We start from the raw sequence: 14,333 nt of genomic DNA, 5'->3' as shown, positions 1-14,333 counted from the left end.
GGAGGCTTTTTTCCGCCCTTTCTGCGACGGTGACACATTCTTTCGAATTTTCCAGCGAGATGCAGGGCGGCCAACGCTTCGTTTTTCTCGTGATCGATTTTCTGCCTATGTCGCCGACCCTTTTGTAGTCCTCGGCTATTTTTCTAGCGGCTTTAAAGCCACCGATTTGAGAAAGAAACGCGCCAATGAGAGAACCGTGTACTTATACGTGGGATTGGGCAAGTTTGTTACTAAAATAGCAGAGGGTTGATCGGGCTAAGAATAAAGCAGACAGACAGAACGTTCGTTTGATTTCACGCCGAGCTAAACGGTTGATTTTCTTCTGACGATTATTGAACGTTTAATAATCGAGCTTTTATTAAAATCGCTTGTATTTTCTACTATTATCTCCTTGAGAATGTACCATTATTTTGTATCGGTGTAAGTACCACGATACACTTTAGTATTTGTATCTGTTGTTATAGCAAGTGCCTAATCATCGCGATTATAATTTCATTGGAGTTATCTTACAATTGCAACGGTAATGCGTTTCACGATATGTATCTAGCTTTAAACTATGTCCTAATTGAACATTAGATCTGATATTATATTTTCTTTACGGAATAAAACTCTCACATGAATAACCTTTCCATCTTTTTAACAATTCTAGCAGCGATTGTGTGCACGTTCTCAGTCGTACGTAGCACGCAATGGTCTGTCACAAGGATCTGATACCATTAACTAATTCGCACAGAACATGCTACAAAAATTTGCTTTACCTACCGAACAAGGGGAAAGAAAACAGAATGACATCTCTTTTTCCAGAAGTCATTCGTCTATTTTAGCGTGTTGCGGGAATTTCAATCGTGATTCTTGCTAACGTTTTAATCACTCATTTTCCTCCTGCATTTTTATTTATTCATATTATTATAGTATCCTGGTATTATGGGTTGTTTTATTCGTCTTGACCTTAGCTGTTATTTTACGACGATAAAAATATTTAGTTCCATCGAAAGGGACTCCGATGAGCTTGAAATCTGGATAAAAATTACATTGAGAAGAATTGTTCGAACATCGTAATATTTGTTCCTTCGAATAAAATAATCCTTTCCTCTAACATCCTTTCCCTGTCATAAAAAATGTTCGAATTAGGTACGACACCCTATGTACACGTAGACGATAACAATTTTCAATCAAATGTTACATTAGAATATGACAATAAAACGGACATATTAGTAAATGGCATAAGAATCTTATAAAATTCCGCACGAGAAAGTTCAAACTCTGCGTTCAAAGGATTCGAGTATACAGAGATCGCAAGTTGCAAGGAATATGAAACAAATAAGCACAAAATCCCAGTTCGAATCACAACTATACGAATGCCGATGCCACGTGTTTGATGGTATCAATAAAACGGCGACGCAAAAGATCGTCGCGAGCAAAACGGAATATTTCCATGATGAATTCATCATTGGAGTCAAAGAACGTAGCTGTTGTAGTGATATTGAAATACACGCGTCAGAAGTGCGATCGACACACTGCTGCAGCACACGGCAAAATATTTCAATATCGCGATTGCGTGTGCACCGAATGCGTCATTAAATCGCCTCGTCGCTCTTTATTAAGCGAATACCATTGTTCCACCTTCGCGATTGCGTTTGCCCTGAACCTGGTCGATTCGTTTCTGGCCTGGTCCTTGTCTCTCGCCTTAACTGTACGCGTTCTAACCTTTCATTTTTCTTTCCCTTTCTAGGTAAGTACCGCACATGACCGTCTTCCCCGAGTGAAGGCTCACGTTGACGTCATTCCCGCGGTGAGTAACTAGATTTCGCCGTCGAAACGAGCACCTTCTCGGACAATTTGATCGTGTCCCGATGACGGGACACGTTCTTCCTACACAGATAGACCAACTTGCACGATGAGATAACAGGTGATGCGCGCCGGTGAAAATAACCGACGAAGCTGTTCTCGTCCTCGACGGTAATCAGGATGCCCTCGTTTCCAAGTCCTTGAGATGGATGGTGTTCGTTTTACGGACACCAACCGTACAACTCCGGTTATTTTAATTCGTCGCGTAATCGTCCATGCAACAAGCGAGAAGCATCGCGGCGCTCTGACGTCGCGCGATGATAACGCGAAAATGACGTGCTGTCTGTTATCACGAAACAAGGATTCCGGTGTGTGAGAAAGGTAAGAAGAAGGAAGTAGAATTTTGTTAAGGTGATTATTTTCTGTCTAGAGAATGAAACGATCTGTGAACCACGTGTGACACGTACGAATGGTCATTTTATAATAATTGTCAATAAATATTGAATTAGTAGATGTATTTCTTTATTCTATTAATATTATCTGTGTTTCTGACGTTGATTGATACACGATTCTTGTTAGTATACTTTTCAATCATCAACAAACGTGTAATGTTTTATCAAGTTTGTTAACGAGCTAAGTACGTTCGCTCTAAAATCAATTGATCTGTGAATGATGACATCTGTGATCGATCCGTTTACGATACGCGTTTATTGAATTTTTATTTGTAAATGTGTTTCGTCATTTGATTTTTATTAAATGTCTTATTCCTTTGCTCTACTATCTTTTGCTCTTTCTTTTATCAATTTAATCGTCTCATTTTGCTTTCAAGAATTATATTGAACAATAGAGATAAAAAGGAGACGATACTTTGCTGAAGATAGAATTACAAATATAATTGTATAAAATAAAATTGAAAATATGTATGGTGATTTACACAGTTAACTGATTAATGAAAATTATAAAACTTACAATCGCGTTGATGTATTTTGTAGATTTTCTTTCGATTATTTTCTAGTGAAATTTCATTTAAATCTACCAAACGTCTCAGGTGGTTCCCTTGTTAATCTTTGGCTCGTTCTACTTCCTGATTTCCCTCTCTCGCTCACTGTGCATTCTTCGTTGCAGCCATAATACTCTACGTGCTCCGAGTTAGTCTTTACCCAAGAGGAAAATCGTGGTGGAAAATGAACAATGAATGAATAACGCTATTCGAAAGTAGAGGTCGGTTCGCCAGTTGCACAACGCGGCCTGCTGTGCGTTAACGCGTGATATATGTCGGTGGTACTGTACGATCCATAGTTCATCGCTAATTAACAAAACACACGGTACTACGTGATCTATAGTTCGTTGCTGGTCGGCAGAGAACATACTACTCCGTGTCCACGATTAATTACTGATCCACGATGACGCCGAGCCGCATGATCCATTCTTCGTTGCTGATTAACAAAACATATGCTATTCCATGATTTATCGTTTTTAGTCGATAGGTGCTTGATGCGAAGGTTTCAATGAATCGTTGTATCACGCCGATGAATTATCGATCGATAAAAATTTTATCGAATTTTCATTTTTAATTAGCGGCATGGTGGTATTATGCGACGCAAGCAGCACGTCAATTCCATTCAAGTAAAATAAATTTTTGCTCTAGATAACAACACATTGCGTGTAGATCAAGAAATATTTCCTGATTAGAGAACGAAAGTAAAGAAGAAAATATATAAATAGGTAATTTAAATAAGACGTTGCACGTAATGTGTTAAATATGACAAAAGATATTGCTTATATACAACTGGTATACCTTATGCAGCAACAAATCTGTGCATTTTGCTTTTTGATACACTGAAATTGATGAAATTCACCTGATATTTAATTATTATCATTTTTATAGGAGATATTACAGGCTACACCATTACGATGTGGATTATTATTATGTCATTGTTATCTTTGTTACTATTATAGTTTTATATTTATCTATGTTTAAAGTGGATATGTAAAATGAAAAACTAAAAATCTTCCACTTTCAGGAAGAAGATATTCGAAATATATCTGAATACGGGAAAGGTTTAAATTAAAATTCAATCTTTAAATTCTGTTTCTTCAGCATTGTACGAAACGTTATCATTTTATATTTACAGCTTTACCGGAATAAAAGGCACGAAGGTTCATAATGTTCTGCAAAGAATACGATAAGGTTTTCTTAAATTAAGTTTTAATTTTAACGATGATTCTTAGAGCGTTTTTAAAGCTGCACTTGTAGTTTTTAGCGTTCACGTAGCGAGAGCTGTCTTAAAAACTTAAATACTATTGAAGGGAGCGAGGTTTATAGTCAGATAAAAATGAATGCTTAAACGTAAAGTTGAATCACGAGATCATCCAAGTTTCCACTTTTTACAGCCTCTCACTGTAAATATTTATTGCTTTATATATTTTAAATTACACTTGAAATTTATCTTAATAAACGCGTAGTATACGAAGAACATATTTTAATATTCTATCGCGAAAGAATCATAATCAGCCGTGTAATTTGAAGTTTATTTCTGGTAATTAATAGAATTTTCTACCAATCTACTGGGGTTGCGAAAAAACAATGGCCAATGTTTTCTTCAACAATAAAAACACTTTGTACATTGTACGGTACATCAACGGAGTCACAATAACTTCGCGTAGAATAATCGATCTGCACGCCTCTATACGACGTTTTCTCGCCGTTCTATCCATAAACATTCGCTTTACGAAGTCAGTGAATGCTCGCTCGATTCATTGTTCCCGCTATAACCCATTCTCGTAACGCACTGACCGTCATTAAGAACATTTACTCTGGCATGTACACGCGTACGCGTACACCATCGTCATTCACCTCGAAGCACGCACCCCCTCTAATCGCACTTTACGTTGGAAACCCATTCTTTATGGCGAACGATAGGGAAATCCTGGCATCGTGTAATTCCATTGCACTGATACAAGATAATTTAACGAAGAAACATGCTGTATCTTTTATCATATCAAACATTCACGTGTTACATTTGCGTGAATCAATTTTCCGTGTCTAACTCTAAAGCTAGTCCCCTCAAGATCTTTTTCAATGACGACGCGTTAAAGTCTTTGAAGAATTCGTCTTCAGGAACTTACTCTTTCTTTTGGAGATAAACGATCGTTTCGTTCAACTGATTTTTGAGCAAAGTGCTAAATATTTAATAAAACTGCAGCTTATGACTGCAAAGTGAATATTAAAATGTAAATGTAATTAATACAAAGTATTGAATTTATTATGTAATAATTATGAAAATAATTCAAATTTTGTACGATATTCACATATACGATACTCATTCCCAGTGCCCTTTTTAAACTTATTACTAAATCGCAATTACGATTTTTACGGAATTTTACATTTTTATTAAGGTAATTAAAAGAATGGGACCCATTATATATAATGATTTATTTCACCCACTACATGTCATGATACTTCTCTCTTTGAGATCCCTTCGGTGCTTCTCTTCGAATGATCATTTTTATATTTTTGCGTATTATAAACATTTTTTCCCCCTCAAATTTCCCGCGTGCGTAAAAATTCGCAGTCTATTCATCGCGATTTATTTACGCCGACAATATTGAACTTCGGCATCGTATAATTCCATTGTACCTACACAACGTGATCTGTATGTTTTTCGCGTATCACGCTTCGATTCACTTCATATGATTTAGTCTCTGGCGTAGAGCGAAACTCTTTTTTTCAGCATGCGGGCGGGAAAGTGGGCGCGCGAAGGGGTTGTGTAACACAGTGGAAAAGCGAGCAGAAGCGGGGACGATTGCACCCCGGTCGCGGCCTGGAGATGAGAAAAGTTTTGTTGACTCGTCAAAAATTTAATTTCCACTGAAATTTACTCGAGTCGCCGAAATCTTTCGCTAATTCGTCGGAGATTTAATTACACCCCCGACTGAAATTGAATTGGATCGTCGGCTGATTTAATTGGGCCGCGTAACTTTTTGTTAAAACGACCGAAACTTTTCTCGAAATTCCTAAGGAATTATGTCGTCGCGCGTCAACCACGTGTATCCCGTTTTGCCACGGTTCCGCCGTGTCCTCCTTTCCGCCCTCGTTTCATCGGACCCTGTCGTTGATTAAATTATTAATTGGATTTTAATTACCTTAATCCAACGACTATTTTTCCACCTCGTGAAAAGTTCGCTCTGAAATGCACTTGGTTGAATCCGACTGTCGATTTCCATGCGGTATGAATCGTTCAAAAATATAAATAAGAATTCTATGTTTTGACACACGAAATTGAAAAATATAATTTAGTGTCTTGAAAGGTATACCGTGTACAAATCCTTGCGGGAATTGTCAGTCACCTTTTTCATTTTATAAAGTCTTGGAAATATTATCGATTTAAGGATACAACGTTTGAGACTGAGTGGAGCAGCCACTAACATATCGCGTAACAATAAGTAGACTTTTATGCAAATTCGTATCTTTGTGAGCACAATTTCGATGAACCAAAGAAATAGAAGTTAAATTCCTCCATATACCATTGTTAAACGAACATATCACATTTGCATGACATATTTTTGTACAAATAACTCATCTACGTTTCTATTAGGATATTTAAAAATGATAAAAAGAAGCCCATGCTCGCTTTTAAAATCCATAAAAAATCGCATTCATCGGAAAGAACGTGTTATTAAAATGTACCATTACGAATCTGCGCTCACTTAAAAATCCATTGACATCCACCTTCGTCTCCTTACGAGATTCGATACTTTATATCCTGCAAATAAGAAGGTACGAACATTTTCCCACCTCTCGTCAAATCATTAACAATCCCTTGGCCTTATCTCAGAGACGTTCAAACTATTCTAAGATTAAGAACAGCTGTTAATCATTCCGTGTTCTTTTATCCGTGGGCCGTTGGTCCCCTTTTGAACACGATTCGAGCCCCCGAAGGCCGAGAAAGTGACGTCAGATACGAATCTCTGATACCGAGGAAGGAATAGCGCATTGATTGAGTTAGCGCGATATCGTGCCGGACCACCTGGGCTTCTTGACGTTTTAAGGGTGGCCACCCCCACAAGCCACTGCGGAGAACCAATGGCGGCCGGACGCCACAAGGGTTCCTGGCCTATCTCACGACACGCGACCTCACCACCACGCTCTCTGTAATTCCGTTTCAACGGGTTCGATCGCACTGCTAAGCTGCAACGATTCGCGCCGCTTTAAAAGGATAATTTCATCGATTGACCGACGCTTAATTGCGGCCTCTTAACTTCCGGGTCGGTCGGTACGCGGTCGAGTCCACTTTGGACACCGTCAGATGAAACGTAATTTAGGGACAAGGCTTTAATGGGTCCCTTGTATTTGCGGAATCTTTCTCATAGAATTAGTTTCATGTCGGATGACTCACGTGTTCACGGTCAGGTAATTTGTGTATCGGTATGTACGTGCTTTACGATGGATTTCATTTCTAATGGATTTATGTACAGGTAGGGTCTAGATAAGATTTGTTAGGTGTGTTCGATCGAGTTTGCTATATCTCGTCGTTGATTATGTTGTCGACTGTGGTTTCGGAAAAGGAAAACGAGAACTAGATTCACGCAAATTTATTGGATTTTGGTTCTTAATATTTTCTTACAAATAGTATACTTTTCTTTCCCATCGGCTTAAATTTCATTAATAATCGAAACAATGAAGTTATTTCTCCATGTATGGCTAATGGTATTAAGATACAGATACCGATGATTTGTTGTACAATGCTGAAGAAGAATAATCGAAATCAACTTTCAGAATAATAGCAATGTCGAATGCAACGATAACACTTTACAAAATATTTTACTCATATTGTATATTATAACTTTCTGATGCATTAAATAGTGTTTTGTAATAAAGTACCGTAAACTACGACCTATGAATAAACAAGATAAGAAGAGCAGCGATATTAAATTGCTCTTCTCTTTAATATCTTCTAACAAGATAATCGTTTAAACCTTTCCTTCGTCAATACGTTTCATATAGGAATTACTCGTCATTTGTCGAAATTTTTGTTTCGCGTAAACGGTACAAACTGTTTCACCTTTAAATCGAATTTAGCGCAAATTTCAACGATATTTTGCGCTCATACTTTTTAATGAATCGGTTATTATTCATTCGTATTTTGGTGAAAACTTTCGGTTTCGAAAGGAATGTCGCGCCATCGGACGCATCGGTAGACGTTATGTGATTATATCGACAACAATTTTCAGAGGAACGTCAGTTTGGCCATTGTATCGGCCCATAATTGCATTCTTCTCGACAAACATGCGTCGGATTATTTCGACTCTGATCCTCTACGCGTCCGATCGTGCTGCGTTGTCCGCTATAGCTTGGTCTATGTACATACCTATGTGTATCAGTGTTAAACCGATGAATAGATTACACGGCAAACTATGCCGATCTTTTCCATTTTCGTCGGTGAAAAGTGATTACTCGCGGTGCAAAAGTATGTCAACATGTCTCCAGATTTTCAAACTATGTAAGTAGAATGTTGCTATTTTAATAGGTAGGTATCTTTTACATACTTTCGAAGTTATCGTAACGGCTTGATGTGAAATTTTATTTTATTTCGCCGAGATATGTTTGGCCCAATTTTCTGATCACTCAGTATGCAAATCTGCTATTTATTCGTTATTTATTTATTTAAAATTACTTCCATTTAAAAGGCTTAGAAGTGGATAAGTTGGTTCATAGTGATTTTGGATTATTAATTCGAAGCGAATGAAGTAGATTTATTTCTTTAAGAGAAGACAAGATGTTCGTGTAACAGTTTTCTTTTCTAGCCATTAACGTAGCAAAAGTTGTCTTCTTTTTCTTATGTCTCGAGCAAGATGTTACGTACCTCCTTATTATATCTAATTATGATAGTTGTTATTCCTCATAATGATACGATGATCGTAATTAATTTTGTTGTACGTGGTGCATAATAGTAGATTGACTGATCTATTTCATGGCGTTTATATTTGATGATACTTGATATTTATCATGATATTTTATTTTCGATGTTGTACAGCTTTTTGAATATTTTCTGTTTCTCGTTCCTGTGAATTTATGGCCATCTGACGTGGTTAGTTGCAAATTAGCCGATTAGTCGATACTCGGCCTATAACTTGGACAATCTTTTTTAATTCTTTGAGTTCATTGCTGATGCTTGCGTAGCAAATTCATCATCAGTATTAATTTAATCATTTATTTCATACATTCATGTAAATTTTTGTTCTTTAGCAATATTTCGAAAGCTTTGGAAATTTTAATTTTTAATTTTAATTTTGAAATGTTGCAATAATTGATAGCTTTTAGCATGTTATAATAATTTGATTACAATAATACAAATATTTTGTCTTACTCTCTAAATGCTCTCTTATTGTTATGTGATTATAGCAACGTTATAACTACGATATATGTTTATTTGATAGAACGAATTCAAAGTATTATGTACATAATTTTGTAATTCCAATGCGTATCAGTTTACCTTCCCAGCTTAATTTTGAAGTAGAAGCTAATTTAAATAAAATCGATAATCCAGATGAAACTGCCGGAATATTCAAACGCTATTAATGCGTTTTAAAAATATTTTCCCGTAGTAGCAATCACCAGTAAAAGCAGAATAAAATTTCTGTAGAAATTGATCTGCAACGTTACAACATTATCAAAACCGATATAAACTCAATTTTTAAAAGTCAATAAAAATCGATGCGCGAACTTCAAAACACATTTTCGAGAGGCAGCGTATCATATCTATTTTTTTTTTTTTTTTTTTTTTTTTTTTTTTTTTTTTTTTTTTTTTTTGACATTTTTAAATAGAACTTCGCTTCTGCAACGTTACGAACATCTAACATTTACAATGTCTCTTTCACACGTTTCCGAGAAAATTTTAGAGAAATAAAATGATTTCAGCACGGATATAGTTTTCCAATTTTTGTAATTGGTTCAATAAAGTTGAAATGGAAAGATGCGAGTATTAATAACGATTTTTTCGTCTTTTTTTTCTTTTACAAATTAAACAAGAGATATTCCACAATTTCAGAAATTTTGTTTTTTATTCTTTCGTACTAAAAAAAAAAAAGATATTCCAAATTTTTAGGAAATTTTCTATCTGTTAAAGACAAAGTATTCTAAAATATGAAAAAAATTTTAACGATCGAGATATAGTGAATCGAAAATAACCGAAAAGAGGTAGCAATTATCGTTAATTATTGCCAACGTCTATTCAATTGGAGCAGCGGTGCACAAGCTTTTAATTCTTTTGATCGTAATAACGAAAGAAAGGAGCGCATCGTTTCAGTATATTGCAGACAGCTAGCTTTTTCGTTGCATAACTACCAATGAATTTTCCAAACAAGCTCCATTTTGAACGCGGCTCTGACCCTCATTCTATTCTGTCCTATGCTATTGGTTTGGATTGCTATCCAAACTATTTGGAAAGCATCAGTCGCAGCAAAGTCCATAAAAGAGCTCCCCGGAGACTGGGTTGCTTTTCCATCTGCACAGAGAGAAGGGAAACATAGAACGGTTTGATTCGGCAAATAGAAGACACACGATTGATATGTGTTTCCATTTCCATGTATAAAAAGGAGATGTAATCCGCTCGGAGACGGCACTTTAACAAGCAAAAGGAATATGTATGTATATATTACGTATTCGATAATGCGATCTCTTTCCATTTATTTCTGTTCATTTTCATTCTTGGCACGTTACATGCACTTTGCGCTTAGATCTATTGATTTTCGCGTTTGTAACGTCAAGGAGTGGCGACGGAATGAAGAAAGATTGCTTATTTTGTGATTCGTTTTACCTTACGTGGTTTAGTAGTGCGCAAGGATGGGTAGGATAGTCGAGCAATAATCCTTTTGTATTCTCCAAGTATCATCGGTTATTTCTCTTTCTAATTCTTTCACTTGTTATTTATACTTCTGTTGAAATTTCAAGAATACAATTTTCTATTTTCGGATGAAGTTTTTTGATAGAAATACATAGTTCTGGGAAGGTTCGTTGGCGTCTTAAAAGAAGATATATTTTTATCATCGATAGTAATTCAGTTTATGCATTTATGCATCAATTGGAAGTAAAGAAATCGTTACTAAAATTTTAAGCAGTTCGGTTCTACATATCAGAACGTTTTCGATTTACTTAGTACGTCTGGAAATAATTTCTTTATACGTTTTCTCCCATTTTGAAAAGCTTCTTGTTGTTGGCATATATTTCTTTCCATTCTACGTACATTTGTCAGAATCATCACAAGTAGTTATTAAAATTCTGAGCAACTTTGTTAGCTGTAACAAGCACAGTTATTTCGTTACGTTCGTAGCACCTCACAAAAATATTCAAAAACGTACAAGTACCTAGTTACACACACAAGATACTACTATAAGATGTACTTAATTCCTGCTTTAAAAATCAGCCAAACTATCATTTAATAGATATAGTAAAGGAATACGAAGGATCACTCACAACACGAATACTTCGCACATCACTAGAGAAGTGAAAATTGCTGAAAGTTAAACGACTTCACCTAAGCAGTCACGAGTTAAACTTAATCGATCACTGCACTCGTTTCCGCGCTTTCTCCGCAAGTAATTCAACTGCGCAACCAACCGAATCGAATCTCGCGAGTTCAGAACAAATCAAACAAACCTCTGACACGTTCTGAACGTGCATAGGTCTCCTCGCCAAGAGCGTTACCCATCGCGACCAATCCTACGTCGAGTGTTGTTGTTGCTCCGCAAGATTTCAATCGGCGCGTAGTCACGTAAAGATATCAGCACGAGCGTGAGTTGGATCGCGTTCTGCTTTCCCGGCGGCAGAGAAAACTCAATTCTGAGCCAGGTCGTAGGAATAGGTTGGATAGGAGGAGGTTGTAAATGCCGACGTATTTAGAGAACCGATTGGACGCTCAAGGCTGGGGCTGGGTTGGCAGGCAAGCAAGCTCGCGTGTCTAGACCGGAAGTGGTTCTCGTGTTAGGCGTGGCTCCTTGATATACAACCCCTTGTATCTCACGCAGCTACCGAGTAGCCCGTCTTGGTATGTGGCCGTACATATACGGGGTGTCCGACAACCTTTGCCTAGCCTGCACTGTTGGAACGAAGTCGATCGATCCTGTCCCGACTCTAAACTTACCTCGAGGCCACCGATTTCTGCTTATCCACTCCAAGTATCTGGCCAGTTTCTTATTTAAACTGGAAAGTGTGTTGGATTACGACCAACTTCTCTCTGTCGTCCGCGTACCTGTTCCCAATTGAGGGAAGTGCTGCGATCAGAAGGCCAGCTCCACTTCTCAGTGGAATAATCGAAAGAAAACCAACTTATAGTCAGACAAAATCAAATCACTTTTGAAACGTCCTATGAATTCATGCTCGATCAATATTGTTAATAATAAAGTTTTGAGCTATTTTTTTATTGGAGTAAGTGAGATTTCCACGTTGAGATCATTTTGTAATTTAAGAAACGAATGAATAAAACTACATACCGTAGACTGCTGTAGTAAGTTTGCAAAAGTTTTGAGCTATTTTTTTATTGGAGTAAGTGAGATTTCCACGTTGGGATCATTTTGTAATTTAAGAAACGAATGAATAAAACTACACACCGTAGACTGCTGTGGTAAGTTTGCAAAATAAAATAGGAAATGATGATGGGAATAGGGCCAGTTCTTACGATTCTTCGATACATTTGCATCCCTGTTCTTTCGGGTTATTTTTCGGGAAACATTTGAAATATCACGCGTGAAATATTTCAGCCGTATCTACGATATTTGTATAGGCAAAAATTACATATGTATATTCTTTCGACATTGTGCTAACTTACTAGATTGCAATTTTTTAAGAAGTTGCAGATGTATGAGAAAACCAATATATTTGATTGGACGTAAATATATATTTTAGATATTGGAACTGCCTCCTCGTTACTGTGCTTTGTACAATTTTTCAGTTGTAAATAGTGTTAAAATGGTGTTAAATAATGTTAATGTAATAAGGTTAAAGGACGTAACACAGAACTGATCTACGTGGGTATGATTTAATTAAACCAGCAGCGACTGAATTTCCACTTACGTTCTAATTAATATTCCCGGAAAGTACACGTCGTTCTGATTTCTTGTTTGAGGTATTGTGTTTCTTGCTTTACCTAGGATAGATGCAACACGACGTAGGTCGAGCTAGTAGAGTACATGCGGCATTTGGAGCTTAAGATATGTCGTGTAGACTGTACTTTGTACGACCCGGGAAGAGTATATTATATGAAAATGGTTTCAGATTTTTAGAGTATGCAATATATACTTGTCTTGTGTATTTGGGTATTCGCATCAAGGAAGATACCACTGTAAGATTTTGCAGAATCGATGTTTCTTGTCGAGTGTTTTCTACTGGTAAATTGGTATGCACATTAAGCCTGTATAACCCTTTGAGTACTAAATACTCTGGACACGGATATTTTCTATAGATTATGTACGATTTTCTGTAATTCATTTTGCGAGTACATTATGTGAATTACATATATCGCGCAAATAGTAACAATGTTCTAAACTAGTATAATAATAATAATTTGGACCCACGTGTATTAATAACTTCTTATTTTTTTCTACGAGTACCGCGTGCCTCTGAATTTCGACTCCAACTTCTTCAAACGCTATGTACACACAATTTTATCGGAAACCTTTACGCTCTTCCAGCCACTCTAAAAATATTTCGCAAAATACCTACAACTTCTCCCGGGCCATTATCAACGAAATACATCCGTAAGGTCGAAAGCGAAGCGAAAATCGACGTGTAGGTTGGTCAGCGAACGAGCTGGAAACTATATCAGAGTTCTCCTAGGTTTCTCGAGGGTTCATCGAGGACCGGCTAAGCTTCCTTATGAGATCATACTCTTCTTCTCGAGGACGGGAAATCGTGCACGCCGCAATTGCCTTTAAGTTCCAATATCCTTAGACACCATTCGGGTGGTCTTAGTTACCCTCCTGGTTGCTGGCTACGCGTTCCTTCATTATTGGCCGGACCGACAGCGGCGCAACGTTTTCAAACCGGCTGTATAGATAGTGGAAGAGCATCTGCACGACCGAAATACCTACTCGAGATTCGCAAATTGGCCGACCACTCGCAACTTCGACCACCCGTCTGCCTATAGATCCACTTGGACGGGGGCTCGTCGTAACTGCCGTTCGAAAGCTGCCGTGTAATTTACCGGAATCGAGTCTTGCGATGGTCCCGCGCCCTTCTGGCCTTCCAAACGAATCGATACAGGCCTCCAAATCGACCAACGTCAAGATTACACAATCGTGGACGATAGAGATTTGTGTCCTGTCGACCTTCGTGCGCCGATACCGGCGTCCTCCTGGTCGAACTCGCTGCAAACGGAACGTGAACTCAATGGAAAACGAATACTGCGAATTTTGAACGTCTGAAGGTAGGTCGACGAAAAGTATTAGCACGTCATTGCACGAATATTTGTCATAGCATTTACACGCTGATCAATTAGAACCAGGTATATTGGATTTTGTACCGTTTAATGGTACCCTCGTGATGACTA

General features: G+C 37.4%; 1 protein-coding gene and 1 long non-coding RNA gene across 6 annotated transcripts in view; one reads left to right on the top strand and one right to left on the bottom strand.

Annotated features, from left to right (window-relative positions):
• LOC122565939 (E3 ubiquitin-protein ligase MIB1) overlaps positions 1 to 14,333 on the top strand; it is a 674,113-nt gene that overhangs the window by 438,914 nt on the left and 220,866 nt on the right. Inside the window, exon 11 of one of the 4 annotated variants that reach the window (XM_043722492.1) lies at positions 1,733 to 1,751. The exons of the other annotated variants lie outside the window; for them this stretch is intronic. Coding sequence (XP_043578427.1) covers positions 1,733 to 1,736 — 4 coding nt within the window. The 3' untranslated portion in view covers positions 1,737 to 1,751. Of the gene's footprint in view, positions 1 to 1,732; positions 1,752 to 14,333 lie in introns of those variants that run through there. 4 annotated transcript variants of the gene reach the window in all.
• On the bottom strand, positions 6,710 to 12,072 carry LOC122565947. 2 transcript variants are annotated; one of them, XR_006316338.1, is made up of 4 exons: positions 11,155 to 12,072; positions 10,608 to 11,085; positions 10,136 to 10,295; positions 6,710 to 9,442 (listed from the first exon to the last, which is right to left on the bottom strand). It is a non-coding gene; the product is annotated as an uncharacterized LOC122565947 (long non-coding RNA). The 2 variants fall into 2 exon arrangements; XR_006316339.1 differs by having other exon boundaries at positions 11,264 to 12,072.

Source organism: Bombus pyrosoma, linkage group LG3 (genome assembly GCF_014825855.1).
Source record: "Bombus pyrosoma isolate SC7728 linkage group LG3, ASM1482585v1, whole genome shotgun sequence".
Taxonomy (NCBI): Eukaryota; Metazoa; Arthropoda; class Insecta; order Hymenoptera; family Apidae; genus Bombus; species Bombus pyrosoma.
Note: the sequence above shows the minus strand (reverse complement) of the source record. Positions and strands in the feature narration are given on the sequence as shown.